Below are 25577 nucleotides of genomic sequence, written 5' to 3'. Positions count from 1 at the left end.
TTTTTATGGTAAAAGAGTTGCCACACTATATTGTGCTAGTTATATAATTGTGAAAAAATGTAAATTTTTCTTAGAAATAACTGTAAAAATTACCAATTTCTGCAGAAAAAACTTGTATAGAGATGGGTTTCTATATAACAGACTATTATACAGAGATTTTTTAATATAACAAACGCTTATACGGTCAATATCTGAAGAAAAAGTTAAATTGAGCCGACAATTTAACCGACGCCGGTATTTTCTATAATAAGCCGCCGACCAAAAATGGTTGCACCGCCGATCATTTTGCATCGGCTTGTATCTCTGCTTTCTGGAACTTTTTCGTTTTACAACTGGTATTTTTTGTAATAAAAATAATAGAATTGAAACAATACTTGGCACAAACTTACGGTTCTATAAATCAGAGTGAAAAGGAGCTATCATTATGTACTATATCTCATTTAATCCCTGATCTATTGAGACTTGCTTATTTTTGGAATCATTTCAAAAAATGAAGATAGCAAATTTTGCATCCGTATTTTCTCTCAATGTATGATGGTTTCATTACATATTGCGTTTAGGGTTCTATAAATCGATTTTCGAATAATCGAACAATCGACTTCTTGTCGAAAAAAGTCGAAGTCGACTATTTTGCTCCAAAAAAGTCGATAACTCGACTATCGTCTGTGAAAAAAGTCGACTTTGTAAATAAAAGTCGAAAGTCGAAAAAAGACGAATAAATTCAAAAATAGTCGAAAATTTTAAAAAAAGTCGAAAACTTGAAAATTGTTGAAAAAAGTAAAAAATAGTCGAAATAGTCGAAAGTCGAATAAAGTCAAAAATAGTCGAAAATTTTAAAAAAAGTTGAAAAAAGTCGAAAAGAGGTCGAAAAAAGTCGAAAACTCGAAAATAGTTGAAAAAAGTTAAAAATAGTCGAACATTTTAAAAAAGTGGAAAAAAGTCAAAAACTCTAAAATAGTCGGAAAAACTCGAAAAAAGTCAATAGTCGAAAAAAGTCGAAAAAAATCGAAATGTCGGAAAAGGTCGAAAAAAGTCGAAAAGTCGGAAAAAGTCGAAAAAAGTCGGAAAAAGTCGAAAAGTCGGAAAAGAAAAAAAGAGAAGAAAAATCGTATGATTTATATTTTTTGTGTTTACACGATTGATACAAAGCAGTAACAAAGTTAGAAGAAAACAGCTGTTTCACTTTTTCTGTATGTGTTTACATAAAAATACATCTCTGATCTAATGAGACTTGCTTATTTTTGGAATCATTTCAAAAAATGAGAAGAGCCATACAACTGTCAAATTTTGCATCCATATTTTCTCTCAATGTATGAAGGTTTCATTACATATCGCGTTTAGGGTTCTATAAATCGACTTTTGAATAATCGAACAATCGACTTATTGTCGAAAAAAGTCGAACTCGACTATCGTCTGTGAAAAAAGTCGATTTTGTAAATAAAAGTCGAATAAATTCAAAAATAGTCGAAAATTTAAAAAAAGTGGAAAAAAGTCGAAAACTCGAAAATAGTTGAAAAAATTCAAAAATAGTCGAAAATTTAAAAAAAGTGGAAAAAAAGTCATATATAGTCGGAAAAACTCGAAAAAAGTCAAAAAAAAGTCAAAAAATAGTCGAAAGAAGTCGAAAATAGTCAAAAAGAAAAAAATCGAAATGTTGGAAGTATCGAAAAGTCGACTATTTATAAAATACTTAAAGTCGAAAAGTCTAAAAGTCGACTTTTAATTAAATGAAAAAAGTCGAAAATTCGACTTTTCGTTTCAACTATAGAACCCTAATTGCGTTTAGACAATCCTATCCGTACTCTGGGACACAAAATTTTGACAGATCATATTACTTGTGTTTTAAAAGATTATTGTAAAAAGTATTTAAATATTTTCTTTCTTTAGATCGGTAATCATATCCTAATGATATAAGGTATGCTATTGCTAATTTCATCAGTTAACCTTGAAAAAAACTTAAATAATAAAGATATTAAACAAATATTTATATTATTAATAAAAAAGACTAATTTGAAAAAGTGTGCTTTTGCTGCTGCATATTCAAAAGAAAATTTTTGATTTCATTCTTAATGAATCGAATTATATATTAATGAACAAAATTATTTTGTGAGCTTGAGGTTCTAATAGAAAGTAGCTATGTATAAAGTATCTAGACAAAAAATATTATATAATTATTAAAGCTTATTTTCTTATTTATTTTCTCATGTGTCGTCAGTAAATATTATTCGTATTAATTTAAATTTGCACTAGCATTTAGCTTTTTTAATTTAAATTTCAAATTGTATATTTAGACAATCGTTTAGTTGTTCAAACATTTGAGAAAACAACAACTACAAATAGCATCCATTAGAATTTTTATTTCATATTGACAACAAACATTTGTCAAGATATTAAATGGCAAAATTTTTGAGTTTTTTTCTTTTAAGAATAGGTTTGAAAAAGTTAAATTATTTATATTTATTTTATCACTTTGTGTTGTGCATCATATAGTCAAAGGAAAATTTTTTAAATTTTTATTTAAATATTTATTTTGTTTTTAAATGCAAAGTATGTTCTGAACAAGATCAATTGTTGCCTTTAAATTCTTTCTACAATAGGATTCTGAACGGTTTTCTGTAAAAGTTAATTACAATACCTTTATTGTAGCCAAACTTTTCATAAAACCTTAAAATGGGTCATTCCGATTAATACTTAACACCCCATCTATTAATTAGTCATTGCCTATGAAGTGGCAGCTGATTAGATCTAGATCATACTTAAGTATCGAAAATACTAGAATCATATTATCCCATTATATATTAATGTTAAGAACTTAATTAAATCAATATCAATAACACTAGTATTATTAAATAATCAAAATGCAGATAAAGTGCATAACAACTGATTAGATTTTGCAAAAAAAAAAAACTAAAGGTTTCCCAAAATTTCTGAAACATTTTCAACGATTTATTGCAAAGTCCAACCATAAACGTGCCAAAATATATTGAAATAAATAGTTAAACTTTTAATTTAAAAATTTTTTTTTTTAAATCATTTTATAATATTTATAATGAAAGTGTTTTCGAATCCACCAAAAGGTGTTGCCTTTATTTTTTTTATTAAATGACAACAATTTGTTTATTAATTTTATTTTTATTAGCATTTTTACAGTGCTGAATTATTGAGCCATAAAATAAAATTTATATTTCATATCTTTTTATAATATTTACACTTTGATAAAACTATTAAAATTAATTTTCATTATAACTTTTTTTTTTTATTTTTAAAGCAAATATGTATTTCAAATAAATGATTTTGTTGAAAGATTTCTTGAGATATAAATAGTGCATATGATTTTACAATAAAACTCTTGATCGTGGGGTTAAGGGAATGTAAAATAGATATATGAAGACTATAACCAAATGTCCGAACTATTGACTAGATAATGTACAGACTATAGAATACACTACACTCTAGACTATATACTAAATTGTTTTCTAAACTATAGACTATATTCCAGTATATAGTCTGGACTTTAGACTAGACTATAGTCTCGACTATAGTTCAGAAAATTCACTCGATTATAGTCCAAACTATAGAGTAGACTATAGATTAAGCTAAATATTGTCCAAACTATAGACTAGAATACAGCCCATATTATACACTAGACTCTAGTTCAGACTATAAACTAGACTATAGATAATAAATTAGACTAGACTGTAGTTTAGACTATAAACTAGACTATAGATTATAAAAATAACTATATAATAGGCTAGACTATAGTCCAATTTAATATTGTTCAGTTTATAGACTATAGGCTAGATTATACTTCAAACTATAGGCTAAACTACAGTCAAGCCTTTAGTTCAGATTTCGTCTAGATACTAGACTATAATTCAAACTAAAGATCCTATTATATACTAATACATAATATAGACTACAGTCCAGACTATATACTATAATATAGTTAAGTTTATAGACTAAACTATTCTACAGACTTTAGTCTAGATTGTAGTCCAGTCTACAGTCCATATTATAGATTATTTGTAGGCCAGACTATAGTCGAGACAATAGAAATAGACCACAGACCAGAGTATATACTAGACCACAGTCCAGACTATATACTAGAATATAGCTTAGTTTATAGACTAAACTATAGCCCAGCCTATAGTCTAGATTGTAGTCCGGTCTATAGTCCATACTATCGGCTGTTTGTAGGCTAGACTATAGTCGAGAAAAGTCTATAGGTTAGGTTGGGTTGATAGAATGGGTTGATAAATACATCTATGTAGGTCACTATCGGGCCATACTATAGATTATTTGTAGGCCAGACTATAGTCGACTATGTGGATTATAGTTCACACATGGACTAGACTATACTTCAAACTATAGTCAAGCCTTTAGCTCAGATTTTCGTCTAGATACTAGAATACAGTTCAGACTAAAGACCCGATTATATACTAATTGCTAATATAAACTACAGTCCAGACTATATGCGAGACCACAGTCCAGGCTATATCTTAGAATATTGTTTAAACTATGGTTCAGTCTATAATTTAGACAATAGTATAAATTGTGGTCCAAGTCTATAGTCTATACTGTTTTTACACAAGACTATAGTCCAGACTATATACAAGAATATAGTCTAGTTTAACGACTAAACTATAGCTCAGCCCAAAGTTCTATATACTATAGACTATAGTCTATTCTATAGACGATTTGTAGACTACACTATAGTCCATAGTATAGACGGTATATAGACTAAACTCTAGTTCAGTTTATAGAATATAGTCTATATAATAGATTACACTATAGTCCGGTATATAGACAAGACTATAATCCCGACTATAAGCTAACCTATATTCAAATTTTCTTCTAGCTACTAGACTATAGTTCAGACTAAAGACCAGATTATATACTAATCCATATTGTAGATTAAAGTCCACACTAAAGATTTTAATATAATCCAGATTATATAATAGATTATAATTCCTTCTATAACCCGTACTATTGTCCAGAATATGAGACAGACTGAAAACAAGGCTATATAGTCCAAATTTAGGACTTGTTATATATTATGCACAAACTATAGTCTAATCTGAACTATAATCAGAATAAGAGTTAGACTTAAAACAAGCCTATAGTCCATATTAAGGACTACACTATAGACTGGTTTATAAATCGTATTATATACTAGATTATAAACTAGCCTTTCGGTCTGGCCTATAATAAAGACTAAACTATAGACCATATTATAGTTTAGACTATATTAATTATTTTATATTTAAATTTTTGTATTTGCCAAAGAAACCCCACTTAAATTTCTTTAATAATTCTTATATAACCAAAAATTTCCCTGAAAAAAAAAAACTCACAAAAATTTATGTTGCATTTAATTTCAAGTTATTTAAATAATTTTCAAATATATAATAGATTAGCTAAACATTCCTTCCTATACAATGCAACAGCATATGAAACCAATTCATTTTAATGTTACTTTCAAAATTCTATATCTTTTTAAAAACAATTTGATGCCTGGCTATAATTGCAAAATGATAATAATACAAAAAAAAAAAAATAATATTTGACGTGTGGCCAAAAATTTACCACTTGTTTGTCTAACAAACAATTTTCGGTGATTTTTGGCAAATTTTCAAAATCTTGGCAAAATCAAGCAAAAATATTAAGTTTTATTTGTTTTCACAAAATAAAAAAAAAAGAATAGAAATCAAACAAACTGAATAAAAGGCGACAGTAGGAATAAACTAAATTAACAAGAAAATTTTGAAAAATATATAAGAAATTTTTTAAAATTTTTCTATTTTAAATTTGTAGCAAAAAACAAGAAACAAACTGACAGCATACAAAAATTAGTTTTACAAAGTTTTAACACAATATAAACTAATTAAAAATATATTAATTTTTAATTTCAAATCCTCAACAATGTTTCTTTAAATTAAAAATTATAAAAAAAATTCTTTTAAATGTTAAATCAAAGTTGCATAAAACATTTTACTAAAATCCCCCCAAAAACACATAACTTTTTGGCAAATTTTCAAAATTCTAAATTTTGGAAAAAAATTTCTTTCCCCTTTTAATTTCATTTGGAATTTAGTGGAATAATTTACGTAATTTGTTTGTTAAATGTTTTTGTTAATTTAATATTTATATAAAAAAAAAACTACAAACTATTGTTAAAACTACCATAATAAATTATTTCTATTATGAAAATATGTTGATTTTCCATTTCCCTAACCACGCAATATTTATAAAGGAAAGAAAACAAAATGTTTTCATTTCGTATTTATACATTTGTACTTTTTATAATTAAATATTAATGAAAAATCAATTTTTTGTCCTAGTTTTTTCTTATTGTTTTTAAATATTTCATTTACTGTCTCTGCAGTTAGAAAGTTATATTTTATTTTTATTTCGATGTCATCAGGTTTAGTGTATATTTTTATATACACGTAACTACGTGACCAGGTGTTTTTCATTGCGTTTTACGACTTTTTCAATCGATATTTTAGTATGAAGGACAATTTCTTTTAGTGTAATTGTAAAATCATTACTTATTAGAGTGTCCAAATAAAACTATACTTCCCAAATGATGTGTAGTATAGTCCATACTATGGATTATATATACAGTCTATAGTCTGGGCTATAGTAAAGTCTATAGTCTGGCCATTAGTCATGACTATAGTCTAGTCGATTGTCTGTACTACTGTCAAATCTGAAGTCTGAACTACAGTCTAGTCTATAATAATCTAGATTAAAGTTTAGACCATGGTAAAGACTGTAGTCTAGTCTATAGTCGGGTTCTAAAGTCTAGTCTATATTTTGGACTAAGGACTATAGTCTAGTCTAAAGTCTAGTCTATAGTCTAGTCTAAAGTCTAGTCTATAGTCTAGTCTAAAGTCTAGTCTATAGTCTAGTCTACAGTCTAGCCTATACTTTAGTCTATAGTCTAGCCTATAGTCTAGTCTACAGTCTAGCCTATAGTTTAGTCTATAGTATAGCCTATAGTCTAGTCTACAGTCTAGCCTATAGTTTAGTCTATAGTCTAGCCTATAGTCTAGTCTATAGTCTAGTCTACAGTCTAGACTATATTCTAGTCTATAGTCTATCTATAGTCTAGTTTATAGTCTAGTTTATAGTCTAGTCTATAGTCTAGTCTATAGTCTAGTCTATAGTCTAGTTTATAGTCTAGTCTATAGTCTAGTCTATAGTCTAGTCTATAGTCTAGTCTATAGTCTAGTCTATAGTCTAGTCTATAGTCTAGTCTATAGTCTAGTCTATAGTCTAGTCTATAGTCTAGTCTATAGTCTAGTCTATAGTCTAGTCTATAGTCTAGTCTATAGTCTAGTCTATAGTCTAGTCTATAGTCTAGTCTATAGTCTAGTCTATAGTCTAATCTATAGTCTAGTCTATAGTCTAGTCTATAGTCTAGTCTATAGTCTAGTCTATAGTCTAGTCTATAGTCTAGTCTAGTAGTCTATAGTCTAGTCTATAGTCTAGTCTATAGTCTAGTCTAAGTCTAGTCTATAGTCTAGTCTATAGTCTAGTCTATAGTCTAGTCTATAGTCTAGTCTATAGTCTAGTCTATAGTCTAGTCTATAGTCTAGTCTATAGTCTAGTCTATAGTCTAGTCTATAGTCTAGTCTATAGTCTAGTCTATAGTCTAGTCTATAGTCTAGTCTATAGTCTAGTCTATAGTCTAGTCTATAGTCTAGTCTATAGTCTAGTCTATAGTCTAGTCTATAGTCTAGTCTATAGTCTAGTCTATAGTCTAGTCTATATTCTAGTCTATAGTCTAGTCTATATTCTAGTCTATAGTCTTGTCTATAGTCTAGTCTAAAGTCTAGTCTATAGTCTAGTCTATAGTCTAGTCTAGTCTATAGTCTATAGTCTATAGTCTAGTCTATAGTCTATAGTCTATAGTCTATGTCTAGTCTAGTCTATAGTCTAGTCTATAGTCTAGTCTATAGTCTAGTCTAGTCTATAGTCTAGTCTATAGTCTAGTCTATAGTCTAGTCTATAGTCTAGTCTATAGTCTAGTCTATAGTCTAGTCTATAGTCTAGTCTATAGTCTAGTCTATAGTCTAGTCTATAGTCTAGTCTATAGTCTAGTCTATAGTCTAGTCTATAGTCTAGTCTATAGTCTAGTCTATAGTCTAGTCTATAGTCTAGTCTATAGTCTAGTCTATAGTCTAGTCTATAGTCTAGTCTATAGTCTAGTCTATAGTCTAGTCTATAGTCTAGTCTATAGTCTAGTCTATAGTCTAGTCTATAGTCTAGTCTATAGTCTAGTCTATAGTCTAGTCTATAGTCTAGTCTATAGTCTAGTCTATAGTCTGGTCTATAGTCTAGTCTATAGTCTAGTCTATAGTCTAGTCTATAGTCTAGTCTATAGTCTATAGTCTAGTCTATAGTCTAGTCTATAGTCTAGTCTAGTCTAGTCTATAGTCTAGTCTATAGTCTAGTCTATAGTCTAGTCTATAGTCTAGTCTATAGTCTAGTCTATAGTCTAGTCTATAGTCTAGTCTATAGTCTAGTCTATAGTCTAGTCTATAGTCTAGTCTATAGTCTAGACTATAGTCTAGTCTATAGTCTAGGCTATAGTCTAGTTTATAGTCTAGGCTATAGTCTAGTTTATCGTCTAGTCTGTAGTATAGTCTATAGTCTAGGCTATAGTCTAGTTTATCGTCTAGTTTGTAGTATAGTCTATAGTCTAGTCGAGAGTTTAGTCCAAACTTTCCTGAAAAAAACTTAAAGTTAATCTTTTTATCCCTTGACACCGCGTACCAAATATTGAGCCCAGGACATTTTTAGAAATAATGTTATAAAATGAACCAAGCTGCCATTTTGAAAAGGTTGCTGTACCAAACGCCATGAAGTTTTGTATAAAAATTATTTTTCCCCAATTTCGCTTTAAAAAAAGTTTTTTTATCTGGACAGTATTGGCAATAAGGTGTACTGTAGAATTTTATCGCTCAAAAATAGTTATGACCCTAATTGTCATACATATATGTATGTTACAAACAACTATTGTCATTTTCCACAGGGTCCTGCTGTGACCTAAGTCAATAAAAATTTTGATATCATAGGTTTGTTAAAAAAGAACTTTAAACTCATTGGCTAAATATCAACGAATTCGGTAGTCATGCCAAGTCCATTTGATCAGGCAATCTAAAAGAACAACTAAACAAATGTGTTTTCTTACAATGTTCTTCTTTTGTCGCTATCCAATGTATTTTAAATTTGTAAATATTTTAAATTCTTTTTAATTTGTTGTATTAAAACAACAACATTTTCAACACTACACAGTAAGAGTGGACACATTTTGTGTTTTTTCCCCAAAAAAAAAAAAATATTTTTTTTTTGAACATGTGCCTGCTGGCGTAAAATGCTGTCGCATCCAAGTGAGTGTAAAAATGCGTGGCCACCACTTAAAGTGCAATAACCTTTTAGCCTGCTGCATCGAAAATCTTATAACAAAATTTTAAAAATTTGTTTTTTATACAGATTTTGTAGTTTTGAGTGCATCAACCTGCAGTTGTGTATGACTTGACAGCAAATATTACACCACCGGCAACCGGCACATTTTATTTAAATCATGCTGCCGCCATTGTGCGTTTAGTTTCTATAGTAAATGCAATATATTTTTTAGACTTTTAGTTTCAAATTCTAAAATTAATTTTATATTATTTTCCTGAATTTTATGGATGAGACAACGCTGTCATGCTTTTGGCTCCAAGACAAAATTTAAACAGAAAAATATTTAATTTTTTTCTTCTATATTCCTGCTCGTCGCATTATTCATTTTTGTGCTAAATTTATAATTCCATAGTTAGTTTGTTTTTTCATATGGGATTAAATAAATCTTTATGCATTATAATTGAAATGTGCGTGGAGTCAGACGACATGTGTAAGTGTAGACTTTGGATTCTTTTGAAATTGAAAATATTTCTTCCTTGTTGTAAAACTGATTTTTTTTCCAAAACATTTTCCCCCTTTTTATTTATGCTAAATTTAATTTGATAATTTTATTATGAGTTGAAAATAATGTAGAAATTATAAAGGGAAACAACAGTCTAGTAAATAGATTGGACTATAGACTGATCTATAGTTTAGACTATAGTCTGGATAATACTTAAGTCTATAGTCTAAACTCAGTTTAATCTTGTTTATGGTTTGGACTATATCTATATTACACTATGGTGAATTCTATAGTCTGAACTTTCTATCCACAGATTGGACTATAGTCAATAGTTTGGTGTATATTCTTGAATTTGATTTAGTCTATAGTCTGGACTATAAGCTAGTCTTTAAAGTCTTGTCTATACTCTGGAATATAGTTTATAGTCTAAGCACTAAGCCGGGCAATAGTCTGGAATATAGTATAGTCTATATTCTAAAATAGACTATAGAGTAGAGTCTGGAATAAGAGCTAGTTTGAAATATATTTTGGTCTATAGCCCTGACTATAGTCTAATCTATAGTCCTGACTGTAGTCTAATCTATATTTTATTTCTATATAATCTGGTCTATATATTTAACATATAGTCTGTTCTATAGTCTATAATTTAGACTTTAGTCTTGATTATTTTCGGGACAATAGTTTAGTCTATTGTCTTAACTAAATTTTAGTTTATAGTGTGGACTATACCTAATGTCTAATTTAGACTATAATCTGCTCTTTACTCAATATATAGTCTGGTCTACAGTCTACACTATATATTGATCTATAGTTTAGTCTATAGTCTTTATTATAGCCGGGACAAGACTATATGTCTTGCCTTAATGTTGTGTAAAGTTTGGACTATACGATGGTATATAGTGTAGTCTGGGTTCTTTGCTGGAATATGAACTACAATCTATAATATAAACTATATTCATGTCTTTAATGAAGCATATATGTAAATTGGACTATAATCTAGTCTGTAATGTCTTGTCTATAGTCTGCAGTCTAGCCTATAATCCGGACTATAGTTTATAATATATATAGTCTAGAATGGCCAGTTGTCGAAACTATAGTCTAGTCCATTGTTTGGACTATGGTTTAGTTTATAGTTTGGACTATAGTTAGGTCCATAGTCTTGACTATAGTCTAGTTAGAAAAAATCTTTAATAATCCGATTTCAATAAAATTCTACATTTCTAGGGAATATTGTCGAATCTATGTTTGGAATTTTTTAAATCCATCAGGGTAGGGTTCAGAGCTCCGCAAAGTAAGGAACTTTGTGTAGGTATAATATATATAAAATCTGCTAATCGGGTACTGAAAAAATTGGGCGTAGTAGCTTTATATTATCACCAATACGTGATATTTTTGAATTAAGTTTTAAGTTTTTGACCGACTGTTTTCCACGTGTTTAATTACTGGTCTAGTAAATGTCTATATAATATTTTGAATCGTATCAGAAATAAAGTATCCTTCGTGTGGATATGATCCGAATATTGTTTTCCACTGATTTTTTTCTTATTCTTTATAATTTTAGATTTGGAATTTATTACTTAAGTTCTGATGCTTTGAAGATTTTTTTGTTTGCAGAAAGATCTCTGGTAAGTTTTGTACATTTTTTATTTTATCGATAATATTTATTTCTTTAAAAATCTTTTTTGATTTTATTAAAATATATAATTAAAAAAAATTGCCTTTAACGAAAACCAAAAAATCAAAAGTAATGCACGTTTTTTTATGTCAGATTTATCAAAATGGAGTAAATACCATATACCTATTTTGTTGTAATTTTTTTAAATCTTACTATTTACTATTTTTTAAAACAATAATTATTTTATATAAATTTAATTTTTAATTTACCTTGATTTTTTTCAAAAATCACTTGAATCGAGGAGCACAGCTCTAAATAAAATGATTAAGCAATAATTAAAGACCGGGATGATACTTTTTATGTTCGATAATAATATAATATTCAGAAAGTACTTTATCGAAAAATTTGCCCAAAATTTTCTCAATGGACATTGATTTAAGTTAGTTAAGACTTTCGAATAAACTTGACTACAAAAGAGTTTAACCGATATATTACCTACCATGATCCAACTCCCATTATTTTCAATATAATCCTTTTTCAAAAGAGATGTCAAGAAATCAAGACTTCTTAAAAGTATTAAATAACTAGCGGGGATTATAAAGGTACTTTTGTAGAGCAAATAGTACGCTTTAAAAAACTCGATTCTTTCAACATTGGCGACTACGCTTTAAACAGTTATTTTTCTCAATACACGTCTTAAATTGTTGTTGGTTTATTCTTTAGAGTTGCATTTTAAAACCGAAAAGTATTATACTAATAATTCCTATATAACAGTTTAAAATAAAAAGCGATACACTTAAAGAAAAGTTTAAAAAATTTTATTTTTTTAAGCAAAAAATCTAAAAAAATAAAAAAATACTTAACAAAATAAAACCAAAACCAAGTCCCTTTGTCGCTTACCTGTTAGATGATGATTGATTATTGGCTTCACCACTTAAGAAATCCATTGTAGCATTTTTAATATTATTTCTTAAGTTTTCACCATTTTCTTGAGGCTTTGAGGTTTCCATAAGTTTCTTGTCCATAGTATCAATGGGGGCCATGGGAGCAATGGGTGCTGTAAAAGGCTTAGGTGGTTCCACTACGGGGGCTGGCTTAGGGGGTTCAACTACGGGAGCGGGTTTTGGTGGTTCGACTACGGGGGCTGGTTTTGGGGGTTCAACTACAGGAGCTGGTTTAGGAGGTTCAACAACAGGAGCGGGCTTTGGTGGTTCGACTACAGGGGCAGGCTTAGGGGGTTCAGGTTTTGCAACTGGTGCAGGAGCGGGAGCTGGAGCAGGTTTAGGTGCAGGGGCTGGTGCAGGTGCAACTTTCGGTGCTACCGCTGGCGCAGGTTTCGAAACACTAGGCTGAGCAGGTTCAACTGGTTTAGGGGTTGCAACATTGGCGGGTTTGTTATCTAAGGCATGGGTATCAGTCTTGTTTGTCTTATAAAAATATCAAAGAATGTCCAACCAAAACGTTTGCTAAAAACGAAAATGAAATAAAAAATAATAATAAATTAAGAATGAAAATAATAAATTAAGAATGAAATAACTTAAAATTAAAAAATAATTAAGAATTAAAATAATAAAATTTGAGAATCTAAGGAACGAAGTAAAACTTTTGACTATAATCAATCAATCTATCTATCTATCTATCTATCTATCTATCTATCTATCTATCTATCTATCTATCTATCTATCTATCTATCTATCTATCTATCTATCTATTTATCTATCTATCTATCTATCTATCTATCTATCTATCTATCTATCTATCTATCTATCTATCTATCTATCTATCTATCTATCTATCTATCTATCTATCTATCTATCTATCTATCTATCTATCTATCTATCTATCTATCTATCTATCTATCTATCTATCTATCTATCTATCTATCTATCTATCTATCTATCATCATCTATCCATCTATCGTCTATCTATCTATCTATCGATCTATCTATATATCTATCTATATCTATCTATCTATCTATCTATCTATCTACTATCTATCTATCTATCTATCTATCTATCTATCTATATCTCATCTATCTACTACTATCTATCATATATCTATCTATCATCTATCTATCTATCTATCTATCTATCTATCTATCTATCTATCTATATCTATCTATATCTATCTATATCTCTACTATCTATCTACGATCTATCTCTATCTAGCTATCTATCTATCTATATATCTACTATCTATCTATCTATCTATCTATCTATCTATCTATCTATCTATCTATCTATCTATATCTATCTATCTATCTATCTATCTATCTATCTCTATCTATCTATCTATCTATCGATCTAGCTATCTATCTATCTATCTATCTATATATCTATCTATCTATCTATCTATCTATCTATCTATCTATCTATCTATCGATCTATCATCTATCTATCTATCTATCTATCTATATCTATCTATCTATCTATCTATCGATCTATCTATCTATCTATCTATCTATCTATCTATCTATCTATCTATCTATCTATCTATCTATCTATCTATCTATCTATCTATCTATCTATCTATCTATCTATCTATCTATCATCGAGCTTATCTATCTATCTTCTATCTATCTATCTATCTATCTTCTATCTATCTATCTATCTATCCTATCTATCTATCTATCTATCTATCTATCTATCTATCTATCTATCTATCTATCTATCTATCTATCATCTATCTATCTATCTATCTATCTATCTATCTATCTATCTATCTATCTATCTATCTATCTATCTATTAGGTGTATCTGCCTTCATTGCCTTTCTCTTTACAATTGTTAGGGAAGATCGAAATAAATTAAATGAAATAAAATTTTCCTACTGCACCTACAAACAAGTCCATATAGTTATTTATAGGTTCACATTTTCTTTCATCCCAATACTATATACATTTGCAACAAAAAAAAAAACTTGAACATTTTAATTTAATTAAAAACCACTAAGGCAGAAACTCTCACAAATGAAAGAGGTGCAGTAGATAGATGTAGTCTTCAATTAAAAGGCAACCAACTAGACAGACATAGAAAACTAATGAATATACGAAATATATAAAAATAAATAATATATATCAACCAAAACGTTCACTTGCTTTTAGTTTCTGGTGATCAAAAAGTTGACATGTGCAAAATTTAAAAATTTTTCATTTCTTATTTTTGTTGCCCGAGAACAAATGCACATTTTATTTAATTTCATTTTCTTTACTTCATCCTTTATTTAGTAAATGTACTCGAACGTATGAAAAATAAAAAGATTTCTTTATCTGTACATTTTTATTTTGATTATTCAAGTGATTTAATATTTTGATTATTTTTAAAAGAAAATTTCAATTTTATTAGAAATCTAAATACATATTTTCTGAAAATATTTTCTTAACATAAAACATGTATTTTTCTCAGTGTGTTTATTATTTCTGATTTGATTTTAAGAGTTGTATTTTATTTGTACAAATTTATATTTCCAATATAAGGACTTGGAAGTAGAATATACAGTTCCAGTACTGTTGCTCTCTTATATATATTTTAGTATTTGGTTGACAAGGGTTTTCATCACTCGATTTGATAATAAATATTTGTCATTAGTCCGTGTAAATGAAAAACAAAAAACTAATAATGACGTCACATCAAATCAAAAACAAAAACGTCGAGAAATTTCCTCAAAAACAGAAATCCAGAAAAAACAAACAAACAAATCTAAACATTAAGATAGTTTGTAAAACTATTGAAAGAAGAACAACGTCAAACAATAACAAATAAAACTATTATTAAATAAATTTGAAAAAAATAGCAACAACAATTTGGCAGAACACTTTAGACAAAAACAAACTAAAATCTCAAACACTGTCAGTCACGTACACCAAAAAAAAAGTTGAAAAGAAATTTTCGTTATACACGAGTAATTATTCATAGGTATTTGTCGTTTTATATACCGGCTGTCATAATTTAACTCTCTTACTATTTACTCTCTTGACAAACAGTTAAATTTGCGATGATGAAAGATTGTCATCAGCTAACTTAAACATTTTTTTGAAACATGATATAATGATGCCAATTAGTTTTAATGTTATGAAGATCAAATCATTTGTTATTATTGTCTTATATTCACACGAAAAAATATGTGAGTTATGTGATTTCAAACTTTCATTATCGATATGGGGCAACAAATAAAAAAAGTTCAAGTTCAATTAACACTTTCTCATTCTAATTGTTTGCAATAATTATTGATAAATGTTTGGTGAAAAAAAACACGTAGTACATTAAAATCAAACAGCCCCATTGTGATAAACTTTTATACACATACAATAAAGAGCAAAAAAACGAGCACAATTATCATTAATCAACCAATTTAAGGAATCAAGGGACTTTGAAGTTAATCTATATAAAAGAGTCGCGTTAATGAGTCACCGAGACACTAAGCACTAGAAAAATTCGAAAGTAGATTCGCTAAGAAGGGATCTATTAGGAAATTCTAATATTTGGAGATAAAATTAGACCTCTTAAAGTGTATAACTGGTTTTCTTTTTGAGATATCATAGCTAAAAGATTAAAAAAGCCGTTTTATCAAACCATATTTGAGACGTTATAACAACCGTAATACAGATTCCTTTATGAAATCGGTCATGTCATCTGATAGACTAATCTGTCGACTTGACAATCAAGTTTTAACCTTTGTTATATCTTCTTTTTTCTTCGAGATATCTTATTCCTGATACAAGAACAAATAAGAGTGTTTCTGTTCAACTATGCTGAATCTTATATATTCATAATCAAAACCCTGTCACATATCGATATTAATATTAACACCAGGTTGATTTTCGGAAAAGACTTGGGGACTTGTGTAAATTATGGACTGAACTTTTTAGAAATCGAGAGAGTCACTATACTGATATTTTAAACCAGTTATAAACGTTAAAGTAATATTTTAAAGAGGACCTTAAATGGGGGCAAGAGTCAAAAGTGGATCCATTTTCCATATCAAGCATACTGCATTAAATTTATGTAAAATTTGAGCCCTCTAGCTCCTACGATTTAGGACCTATCGTGTTTAAAACAGACTGACGGATGGACAAGATTAGATCGTTTTAGAATCTAATAAGAACCCAGTGTATATATTTATACCCTTTTGGACCAAATTACTATGTGTTACAAAAGGAATTAATTACTTCATTAGTAGAAAAAAGTACCAACATGGGAAACTTTATTCAAAAGGAAACTTTTTCGTACTTTTTACTTCTTCAAATGCTACTTTTTAATTTTTCTTACATTTTAAATCTTAAAATTAAATTTGCAGGGTCCTGAATGAATGAGAATCTATAAGAAAAGGGTCACATGAAATAAAACATACACGGTCCTTATTGATTGGGAATCTATAAGAGAAGTCTTTTTGGTACTTTTTCGTACTTCAAATGGTACTTTTTTACTTTTCTATCATTTTAAAACCCAAAATGAAACTGTCAGGGTCCTGATTGAATGAGAATCTATAAGAGAAGACTTTTTGGTACTTTTTCGTTCTTCAAATGGTACTTTTTCATTTTTCTATTATATGGAATCAAAAACATATGAAATTTCACATACACGATCCTGATTGACTAAGAAACTAAGTATAAGAGAGAACTTTTTTGGTAATATCTCGTTCTTTAGATGGTACTTTTAGAATTATTCATAAAAAGAACACATCCTAATAGTACTTTTTCAATTCGAGTGATACTTTATGGATTTTCTTTAAAAATGTTCTTAAAAGCTGAAATATAAAGAGTTTTTATAGTGACTTAAAGGTACTTTCCGTTGAAAGTACTTTTTAAAAAGTTCTCTCCTTTAAAGTATGAATTTGTTATCTAGATTTTTTATTGAATTTCGATTATGTTGCGAAGCTTCCCGGGTACTCTAAGTTTATATAAAAGAGTACTTAATATGAAATATTTTTAGTTTTTATAAATTCATATTGCTGAAAATTGGACAAATCTGCTATAATTCTATTCTTATCTATTATTATTTTTCTATTTGCCCAATGTGCAAACTACAAATGACAAGCCATAGATAATGGTGCTAAAAACAAGAACTCGTGTTAAATTTTTTTCTAATCTTTATTGTTGTAGTATTTTTGTATATACCTATTTTTATTTACTATGTGTGTTATTAAAAAACTGAGTCATATTTTCAGTCTAACCAAATTATTTTGCTCTCTTCTTTTTAAACAATTCCACAACAACAACAAATGAAAGTTTGCAAATTTTTTGGATGTTTGCAAAAACAACCGGTATATGTATACAAAAAAAAAAAAAGCCGGTTAATGTGTTTTTGGAGTTGTTTTGTTATTTTTATTTTTTGTAGCGTTCTATCTTTAGATTAACGTCAAATCAAATATTGGTTTGAAATGTTTTATTATTAAATCACATGATATACACTTGAGTGTGTACGTGTGTAATGCGAATAACAATAGTTTGTTGCCATTTAAAGATACGTCCCATAAAACCCATCACTCATGTGTTGTAGCCGAACAACAATCATTTGCACTTTTTCTTTTCACTTGATAATATAATTTGTGCAGTTCTAGAACAAACAAATTAATTGATAGTTATTGTATAACACGAGATAAAGTGTGTTCTTTTTTTTTGCCTAACGATAATAAAAGGTGGTAAAAATAAAGAAATATAGAAACTAAATCTGATATTGTCTCAATCAATCATGGTTATAGAGGAAATTTTATTTTAAAATTATACTACTCCATTGACTAGTCCGTAGACTAGTCCATAGACTTGTCTATAGACTAGTCCATAGACTTGTCTATAGACTAGTCCGTAGACTAGTCAATAGACTTGTCTATAGACTAGTCCGTAGACTAGTCAATAGACTTGTCTATAGACTAGTCCGTAGACTAGTCAATAGACTTGTCTATAGACTAGTCCGTAGACTAGTCAATAGACTTGTCTATAGACTAGTCCGTATACTAGTCAATAGACTTGTCCATAGCGTAGTCCATAGGCTCCTCTATAGACTAGTCCATTGACTTATCTATAGACCAGTCCATAGACTTGTTTATAGACTAGTCCGTAGACTTGTCTGTAGATTAGTCCATAGACTTGTCTATAGACTTGTTTATAGACTAGTCCGTAGACTTGTCTATAGACTAGTAAATAGACTTTGATTTGTCTATAGACTAATCCATTGACTTGTCTACAGACTAGTCCATTGATTTGTCTATAGACTTGTCCATAGACTTGTCTATAGACTAGTCCTAGACTTGTCTATAGACTAGTCCTAGACTTGTCTGTTGACTAGTCCATAGACTAATCCATAGAATAGTCCATAGACTAGTCTATGGACTATCCCTTAGACTTGTCTATAGACTAGTCCATTGACTTGTCTATAGACTAGTCCATAGACTAGTACATAGACTTGTCTATAGACTAGTCCATAGACTTGTCTATAGACTAGTCCATTGACTTGTCTATAGACTAGTACATAGACTTGTCTATAGACTAGTCCATTGACTTGTCTATAGACTAGTACATAGACTTGTCTATAGACTAGTCCATAGACTTGACTATATACTAGTCCATTGATTTGTCTGTAGACTTGTCTATAGACTGGTCCGTTGACTATTCTATAGACTTGTCCATAGACTTGTCTATAGACTAGTCCATAGACTACTACATAGACTTGTCTATAGACTAGTCCATAGACTTGTCTATAGACTTGTCTATAGACTAGTCCATTAGTCCATAGACTAGTCCACAGACTATTCTATGGACTAGTACATAGACTAGTCTAGTCCATAGACTTGTCTATAGACTAGTCCATAGACTTGTCTATAGACTAGTACATAGACTTGTCTATAGACTAGTCCATAGACTTGACCATATACTAGTCCATTGATTTGTCTGTAGACTTGTCTATAGACTGGTCCGTTGACTTGTATATAGACTTGTCCTAGACTTGTCTATAGACTAGTCCATAGACTAGTACATAGACTTGTCTATAGACTAGTCCATAGACTTGTCTATAGACTAGTCCATAGACTTGTCTATAGACTAGTCCATAGACTTGTCTATAGACTAGTCCATAGACTTGTCTATAGACTAGTCCATAGACTTGTCTATAGACTAGTCCATTGACTTGTCTATAGACTAGTACATAGACTTGTCTATAGACTAGTCCATAGACTTGTCTATATACTAGTCCATTGATTTGTCTGTAGACTTGTCTATAGACTGGTCCGTTGACTTGTATATAGACTAGTCCTAGACTAGTCCATAGACTTGTCTACAGACTAGTCCATAGACTATTCTATAGACTTTTTCATAGACTTGTCTATAGACTAGTCCATAGACTTGTCTATAGACTATTCCGTTGACTTTTCTATAGACTATTCCGTTGACTTTTCTATAGACTAGTCCGTAGATTTATCTGTTGACTAGTTCACTAGTCAATATACTATTCCATAGGCTAGTCAATAGACTTGTACTTTTAATTCTAAATAAAAGTACTTATATTTTTGTAAGATTGGAATGATCAAACCGCCATTAAAAATTTTAAGAAGAATTACTTTGCATGATGACATTGATTCGAAAAGTGCTCACTCGATATTTTGATAGTGGATATTAAAATGGTGTATCTCCTATTACCTAACCCATGTAAAGCTTATCAACAGTCTACTCCTTTTAGTATATAAGACACCAATTATGTGTGCGAGAAATAAATAGATAATTGATTTTAAATTTAAAAGATTTAAATTCCAATCTTCTCAATTTGAATTCGCTATAAATCAGTTCAATGGAAAAATTTACTCTCAATTAGTACTAGAATTGCTGTGCTAAATACATGAGATATTATACAAATTTTAATTTGTTTATTTTTAAGATAAATATTTATTTAGAGAAAAATCACACAGAAAGTACTAGTATTTAACACATTTTATTAATGTTTATTTAAGATATGAGAAAATATCAATTAAATAATGTAAGGAATGAGTTCAAAAAGACTTGCAAACTAAGCATTCCCACATAAAAATAATGAAGTTCTTCTAATGGAATGACTTTATATCTACTTCGAAAGTTGTATTATATAACTGCTTATTTTAAACTTTTTTGGAAGTGATGAGTTAGTACTTCCTACAGATGAATTTGATATGTTTAAAAGTTTTTCGTCATTCATTTAATTCATTTTTGTTATATTAATTAACCAATGATTCAAGTTTCAATTTCGTAATTAATTTAAATTTTGACTTTCAAATAATATTAAGTATTTGCGTGATTCATCTGTTATTATAATAAGTATTCCGCACAAATTCTGTCTTATTTTTTGGCAAAAAATAAATATAATTGCAACTTCTTTAAAAATCCATAGAAAAGTTTACACTTAAAAAAATAATTATTTTTCCAATATTTGATAACAATTTTTAAACTTTCAATCTTAATTCCTTTTTAAATACTTCTGACAATTGGCACGTTTTGTCTTCCTTCCAAAAAAAAACTTATCTTGTTAGGGCTTTATTCAATTACCCTAATGATTTATTTGTTTATTTAAACAAAATAACAAATAAATTCAAAAATAAATAACTAATAATTAACTAGCAATTAGATTTTTTTTTTTGTTATTTATGTCATTTAGTGATTATAATAACATTAAAATATTGCATAATATTTTATTATTTTGTTTTTTAAATATTAATATAAAATGAGTCATAGAATTAGATTTAATAACAAAAAAAAATCATTTCTTTATGTCATCAAAATTATATTAAAAGTACAGACAAATATAAACAATTGAAATATTTCAAATTTAAATATTCTACACCCCTAAATTTGTTTTATCATTGAAACAGAAAAATATTTCATCCCAAATATAAGTTTATTTTAGTTATTAAAATAAACTTTAAGTACAATTGTACTTAAAATAAGTCCTAGTTGGTATTGATTAAAGAAATCAAGAGAACTAAACCGAACTGAATTAGGAAATGCACGCTCTACTTCAAATTATTAATTGAAGCTCAAATCAAGCACATAAATCTCTGAAAAAACACGTTTTAGAATGCATTCATTATCAAATAGATTAATCCTTAAATCATTAATTCTTAAATAAAACAGACAATTTGAAGAACAATTAGATTGTGAAATCAGTTTGATCACAAAAAGTCGGAAAATACTTTAAATAAAGATTTTTGTACTTCATTGACCCGCACTAATTGCTCAATTCAATTCTTTTGAATGTGTTGTATCTTCTATAGCATATCATCTTGAGGTTTATTAGACACCCATTAGTAATTTTATTTCCACCAATGCCTTTACATCCTAGAACCGATATTAATTGATCGAAATAGTGTCTGTGATGGAAAAGGGACGAATCTTTTGATTCGATTACATTATAGCAGAGATACAAACCGATGCAAATTGATCGGCGGCGGCGGCTTATTATCGAAAATTCCTTCGGTGGCTAAATTATCTGCTCACTTTAACCTTTTCTTTAGAAATTGCCCGTATTAGTGTTGTTATATTGAAAAATCTCTGTATAATAGTCTGTTATATAGAAACCTGTCTCTATATTAGTTTTTTCTGGAAATGGTCATCGTTACAGTTATTTCTATGAAAAATTTAATCTATAACAACTTTTCACTATTTAAATATTAACACAATATGATGTGGCAACTCCTTTCAAACTATTTGAAAAAAAAAAAAATTAAAATTTAACTAATTTAACGCGAAAGTTGCTTCAACAAAAGAATTTTAATAAAATGGTTCGAACAAATTTTTTTCTGAAATATCTTGGCGATTCCAACTTATATCAGCGTCTACGCTTAAACCAGTTTAAGCTTTTGAGCCGAAAAAAGTTGGCGTCGGCGCGGCTTGCAAAATATTACCGGCGGCCAGCCGCCGTTGGTTTAAGCCGCCTCAGCTTGTATCTCTGCATTATAGTTAGGAATCTTTGACTGATGAAAGACTATCTAATAGTAACTTCCAATAGTTAGGAAACCGCAATAGTTGTTAGGAAATCTGGGTGAATCCTGGAGGCCAAGATAATCAAAGATAAATGTTTGAGGTCCATTCATGTTATTCTTATACTATGTACTAATGGGTGTTTTTAAGTCGGACAGTTCTTACGAAATTGTTTAACTGTCAATTGAACTGTCATACTCAGTCCTATACCCACCTTAAAGTATACCAATCGGCTCAAAATCATTTCACATGTCTGTATAGAGACATGTCACCTAGTCCCTATACAACCAGACTCCCTAAACTGGGCTTTGGAACTCATAATTATGTGAAATATACTAAAATCTAATAAAATAGACACAACTACGTTGTGTATATTAATAAATTATACTTCAAATTTTCGGAACGATCGGTCTTTATTTGATCCTAGCTCCCCCACAAAGTAGCCCTCTCAAAGTTGCTTGAAAGTCGTTGAATTCTTTATCAAACACTTGTGTTCTAATGAAATTCGGCATAACTAATTCTCATGTCAACATAAATACCCCAACAAATTTCGTTCGGATCGGTTCATATTTGGCCCATATATAATAGCCTCTTTCAGAAAATAAGTTTTCAGTATGGTCGGCCATGGCCTACTATTCTTTCTTAGGTGTTTTTCCTGGAATTGTTTTATTTATATAAAAACCAGTAAATATTTGTTGAACTACTTATTATTCCGACTGCCCTAATTATGTTTTCATATTTGTTTAATTCAAAAAACTTTCTTCAGATTTTTTAAATTTTACTTTTCTCTATAAATTTTATCATTAAGTTATTAATTTAAAGATCATATTTTAATTTCAATTAATATTGGCGTTACAGTGTCATGTTAAATAACATACGCCTTAACTTTAACAGATTGGGGATAAATTCTGTTAAATAAAACATTTTATTAAGTGCCTTAAGTTAGGCAGCATTAATTTGTACACTAATTAATTAAAAGCCATAAAAGCTTTATTAAGTAAAAGTTTTCTTTTTTTATTATAAAAATACATTTTAATATCTATTGAATAAGCTTATTGCAGACATGGGACTTATCAATTATTATACAAATAAAATGTATTTTAGTATTTAGTTATAGAAAAATAAATGAATGGAATGGAGAAATGGAAATTTCTCTAACTGTTGGAAAAGCTATTATTTTGGAGAAAGAATTTAATTTGTAATCATTTTAAATCTAAGATCAAACTTAAGTTAATCATATGTTCCTTTTTGAAGCTATTAGCTAACCCAGCAAACATTTATGAAAACTTTTTAATTATCTGCCTAGACATTCTATAATTATACCTTAAAAATTAAAATTTACTTACCGCAATTCATCGACTGCCAATGATAAATACCACAAAGCGAACATTTTGCTAGAAAATAAAAGAAACAAAAGTAAACAAAAGTCACAATTAATTTTAAATTAAAAACACCACTTTTTATCAAATTTCACTATATATATTTTTTTGTTTTATAGGAATTTCTATTGTTATCTGTTAGTTTTTGTTTAATTTTGGTTTACATTTAACACCCATATTATCTAAAGCCCCTCAATTTTCCCATTGACTGAAAAATACATTAATATATTGTGTAACTGAGTGAGAGTGTAATATTTGTTGACGTCATAAGTTTTAGACTAGTTCTCATGAGTCCCACTAGTTCTGTAAGAAGTCAATACATTCCGTTTAGATAGCATGTTTCCCGAATGTCTTATGTCAAGGATTAAACTGTCAGATTTGTTTTCCTTGTAAGAGAGAGAATGCTCCTTAGTAATGCAAAACGAAGACAATCGTCACTTTAGTGTCGCTAAGTAATCTAAAGAATAGATATTACATTTTTCTAAATTGTTCTTGAGAAATGAGTATATTACTGCATATTCACCAGCATTGTGGCTTAAATCTAAATAATAGCTAAAATCAAAAAATTTGGGACTTTCACCTCAAACTGTCGGGTTATGACAATTTTGAATTAATATTAAAAAAAATGAGTAATATTTGAACGTAATATTTGTCATGTTTTACGTAAACCCGTTTAAATATTTTTATATTCATACTAAGCAGTTCATATTTTTTACAATATTTAATTTTTCATCTTTTGATATTTTCATATTTACACTGTGTTTGAGCACAGAATAAAAATAAAATGAATCAGCGTCACGTGAGTGTAATAGGAAAGATACCCATAATTGGGTTAGCACACCTTCCCCTTTAATACCGGCATTTTTTCAAGGTTCATATTTTTAAATGAATTTTCACACAGTAGTGGCAAACAAACAATAAAATAAAAATTGTAATGATTTCTCTCAAACACAAAATAACAACAATTCAAATTAGAATTTTTTTATGATTGCGATAAATGATGTAATTTTTGTATTGGTGAATTCTATGAAGTCTATAGGCTCGACTATATATTAGTTTATAGTCTCGACTGTAGTTAGTCACGATTGTAGCTTAGACTATAATATCGACTATAGGTTGATCTGTAGTCTCGAATATAGGTTGATCTATAGTCGAGACCATAGATTGATCTATAGCTTATAGATTAGTCTACAATCTCTACTATAGATTAGTTTGTAGCCTCGACTATAGATTTTTTTTATAGGTTCGACTATAGTCTCGACTGCAGATCAGTTTGTAGTCTTGACTGTAGTTTAGTCTATATCATCGACTATATATTGGTCTATAGTCACGACTATATACTAGTCTAAAATCTCGACTAAGTATGTATATAGTCTCTACTATAGATTATATTGTAGATTAGTCTATAGTCTCGGCTATTGATTAGTTTATAGTCTCGATTGTAGTTTAGTCTGTAGCCTCGACTATAGATTGGTCTATAATCTCGACTGTAGTGTAGTCTATAGATTGGTTTATAATCTCGACTATAAACTAGTCTACAGTCTCGACTATAGATTGGTATATAGTCTGGACTATAGATTAGTCTACAGTCTCGACTATATACTTATCTACAGTCTCGACTATAGATTAATCTATAGTGTCGATTATAGATTAGGCTATAGTCTAGACTATAGATTAGTTTATAATCTCGACAATGGATTGTCTCTACTGTAGTTTAGTCCATAGTCT

At 29.0% G+C, this 25577-nt stretch overlaps 1 protein-coding gene across 3 annotated transcripts in view; it reads right to left on the bottom strand.

The window, feature by feature from the left end:
* Nucleotides 1-25577, bottom strand: part of LOC119607732 (arginine kinase) — a 66946-nt gene that overhangs the window by 34738 nt on the left and 6631 nt on the right. For 2 of the 3 annotated variants that reach the window (XM_037961816.1, XM_037961815.1), the window contains exons 2-3: nucleotides 23817-23864; nucleotides 12435-13000 (exon numbers count right to left, since the gene is read on the bottom strand). In XM_037961816.1, coding sequence (XP_037817744.1) covers nucleotides 12435-12577 — 143 coding nt within the window. In that variant the 5' untranslated portion in view covers nucleotides 12578-13000; nucleotides 23817-23864. Of the gene's footprint in view, nucleotides 1-11803; nucleotides 11827-12434; nucleotides 13001-23816; nucleotides 23865-25577 lie in introns of those variants that run through there. The other variant, XM_037961819.1, reaches the window with a different exon arrangement.

Source organism: Lucilia sericata, unplaced genomic scaffold (genome assembly GCF_015586225.1).
Source record: "Lucilia sericata isolate MDLA Ls3-8-SP2 unplaced genomic scaffold, ASM1558622v1 Contig000738F_arrow, whole genome shotgun sequence".
NCBI lineage: Eukaryota > Metazoa > Arthropoda > Insecta > Diptera > Calliphoridae > Lucilia > Lucilia sericata.
This window is presented reverse-complemented; position numbering and strand designations above follow the sequence as displayed.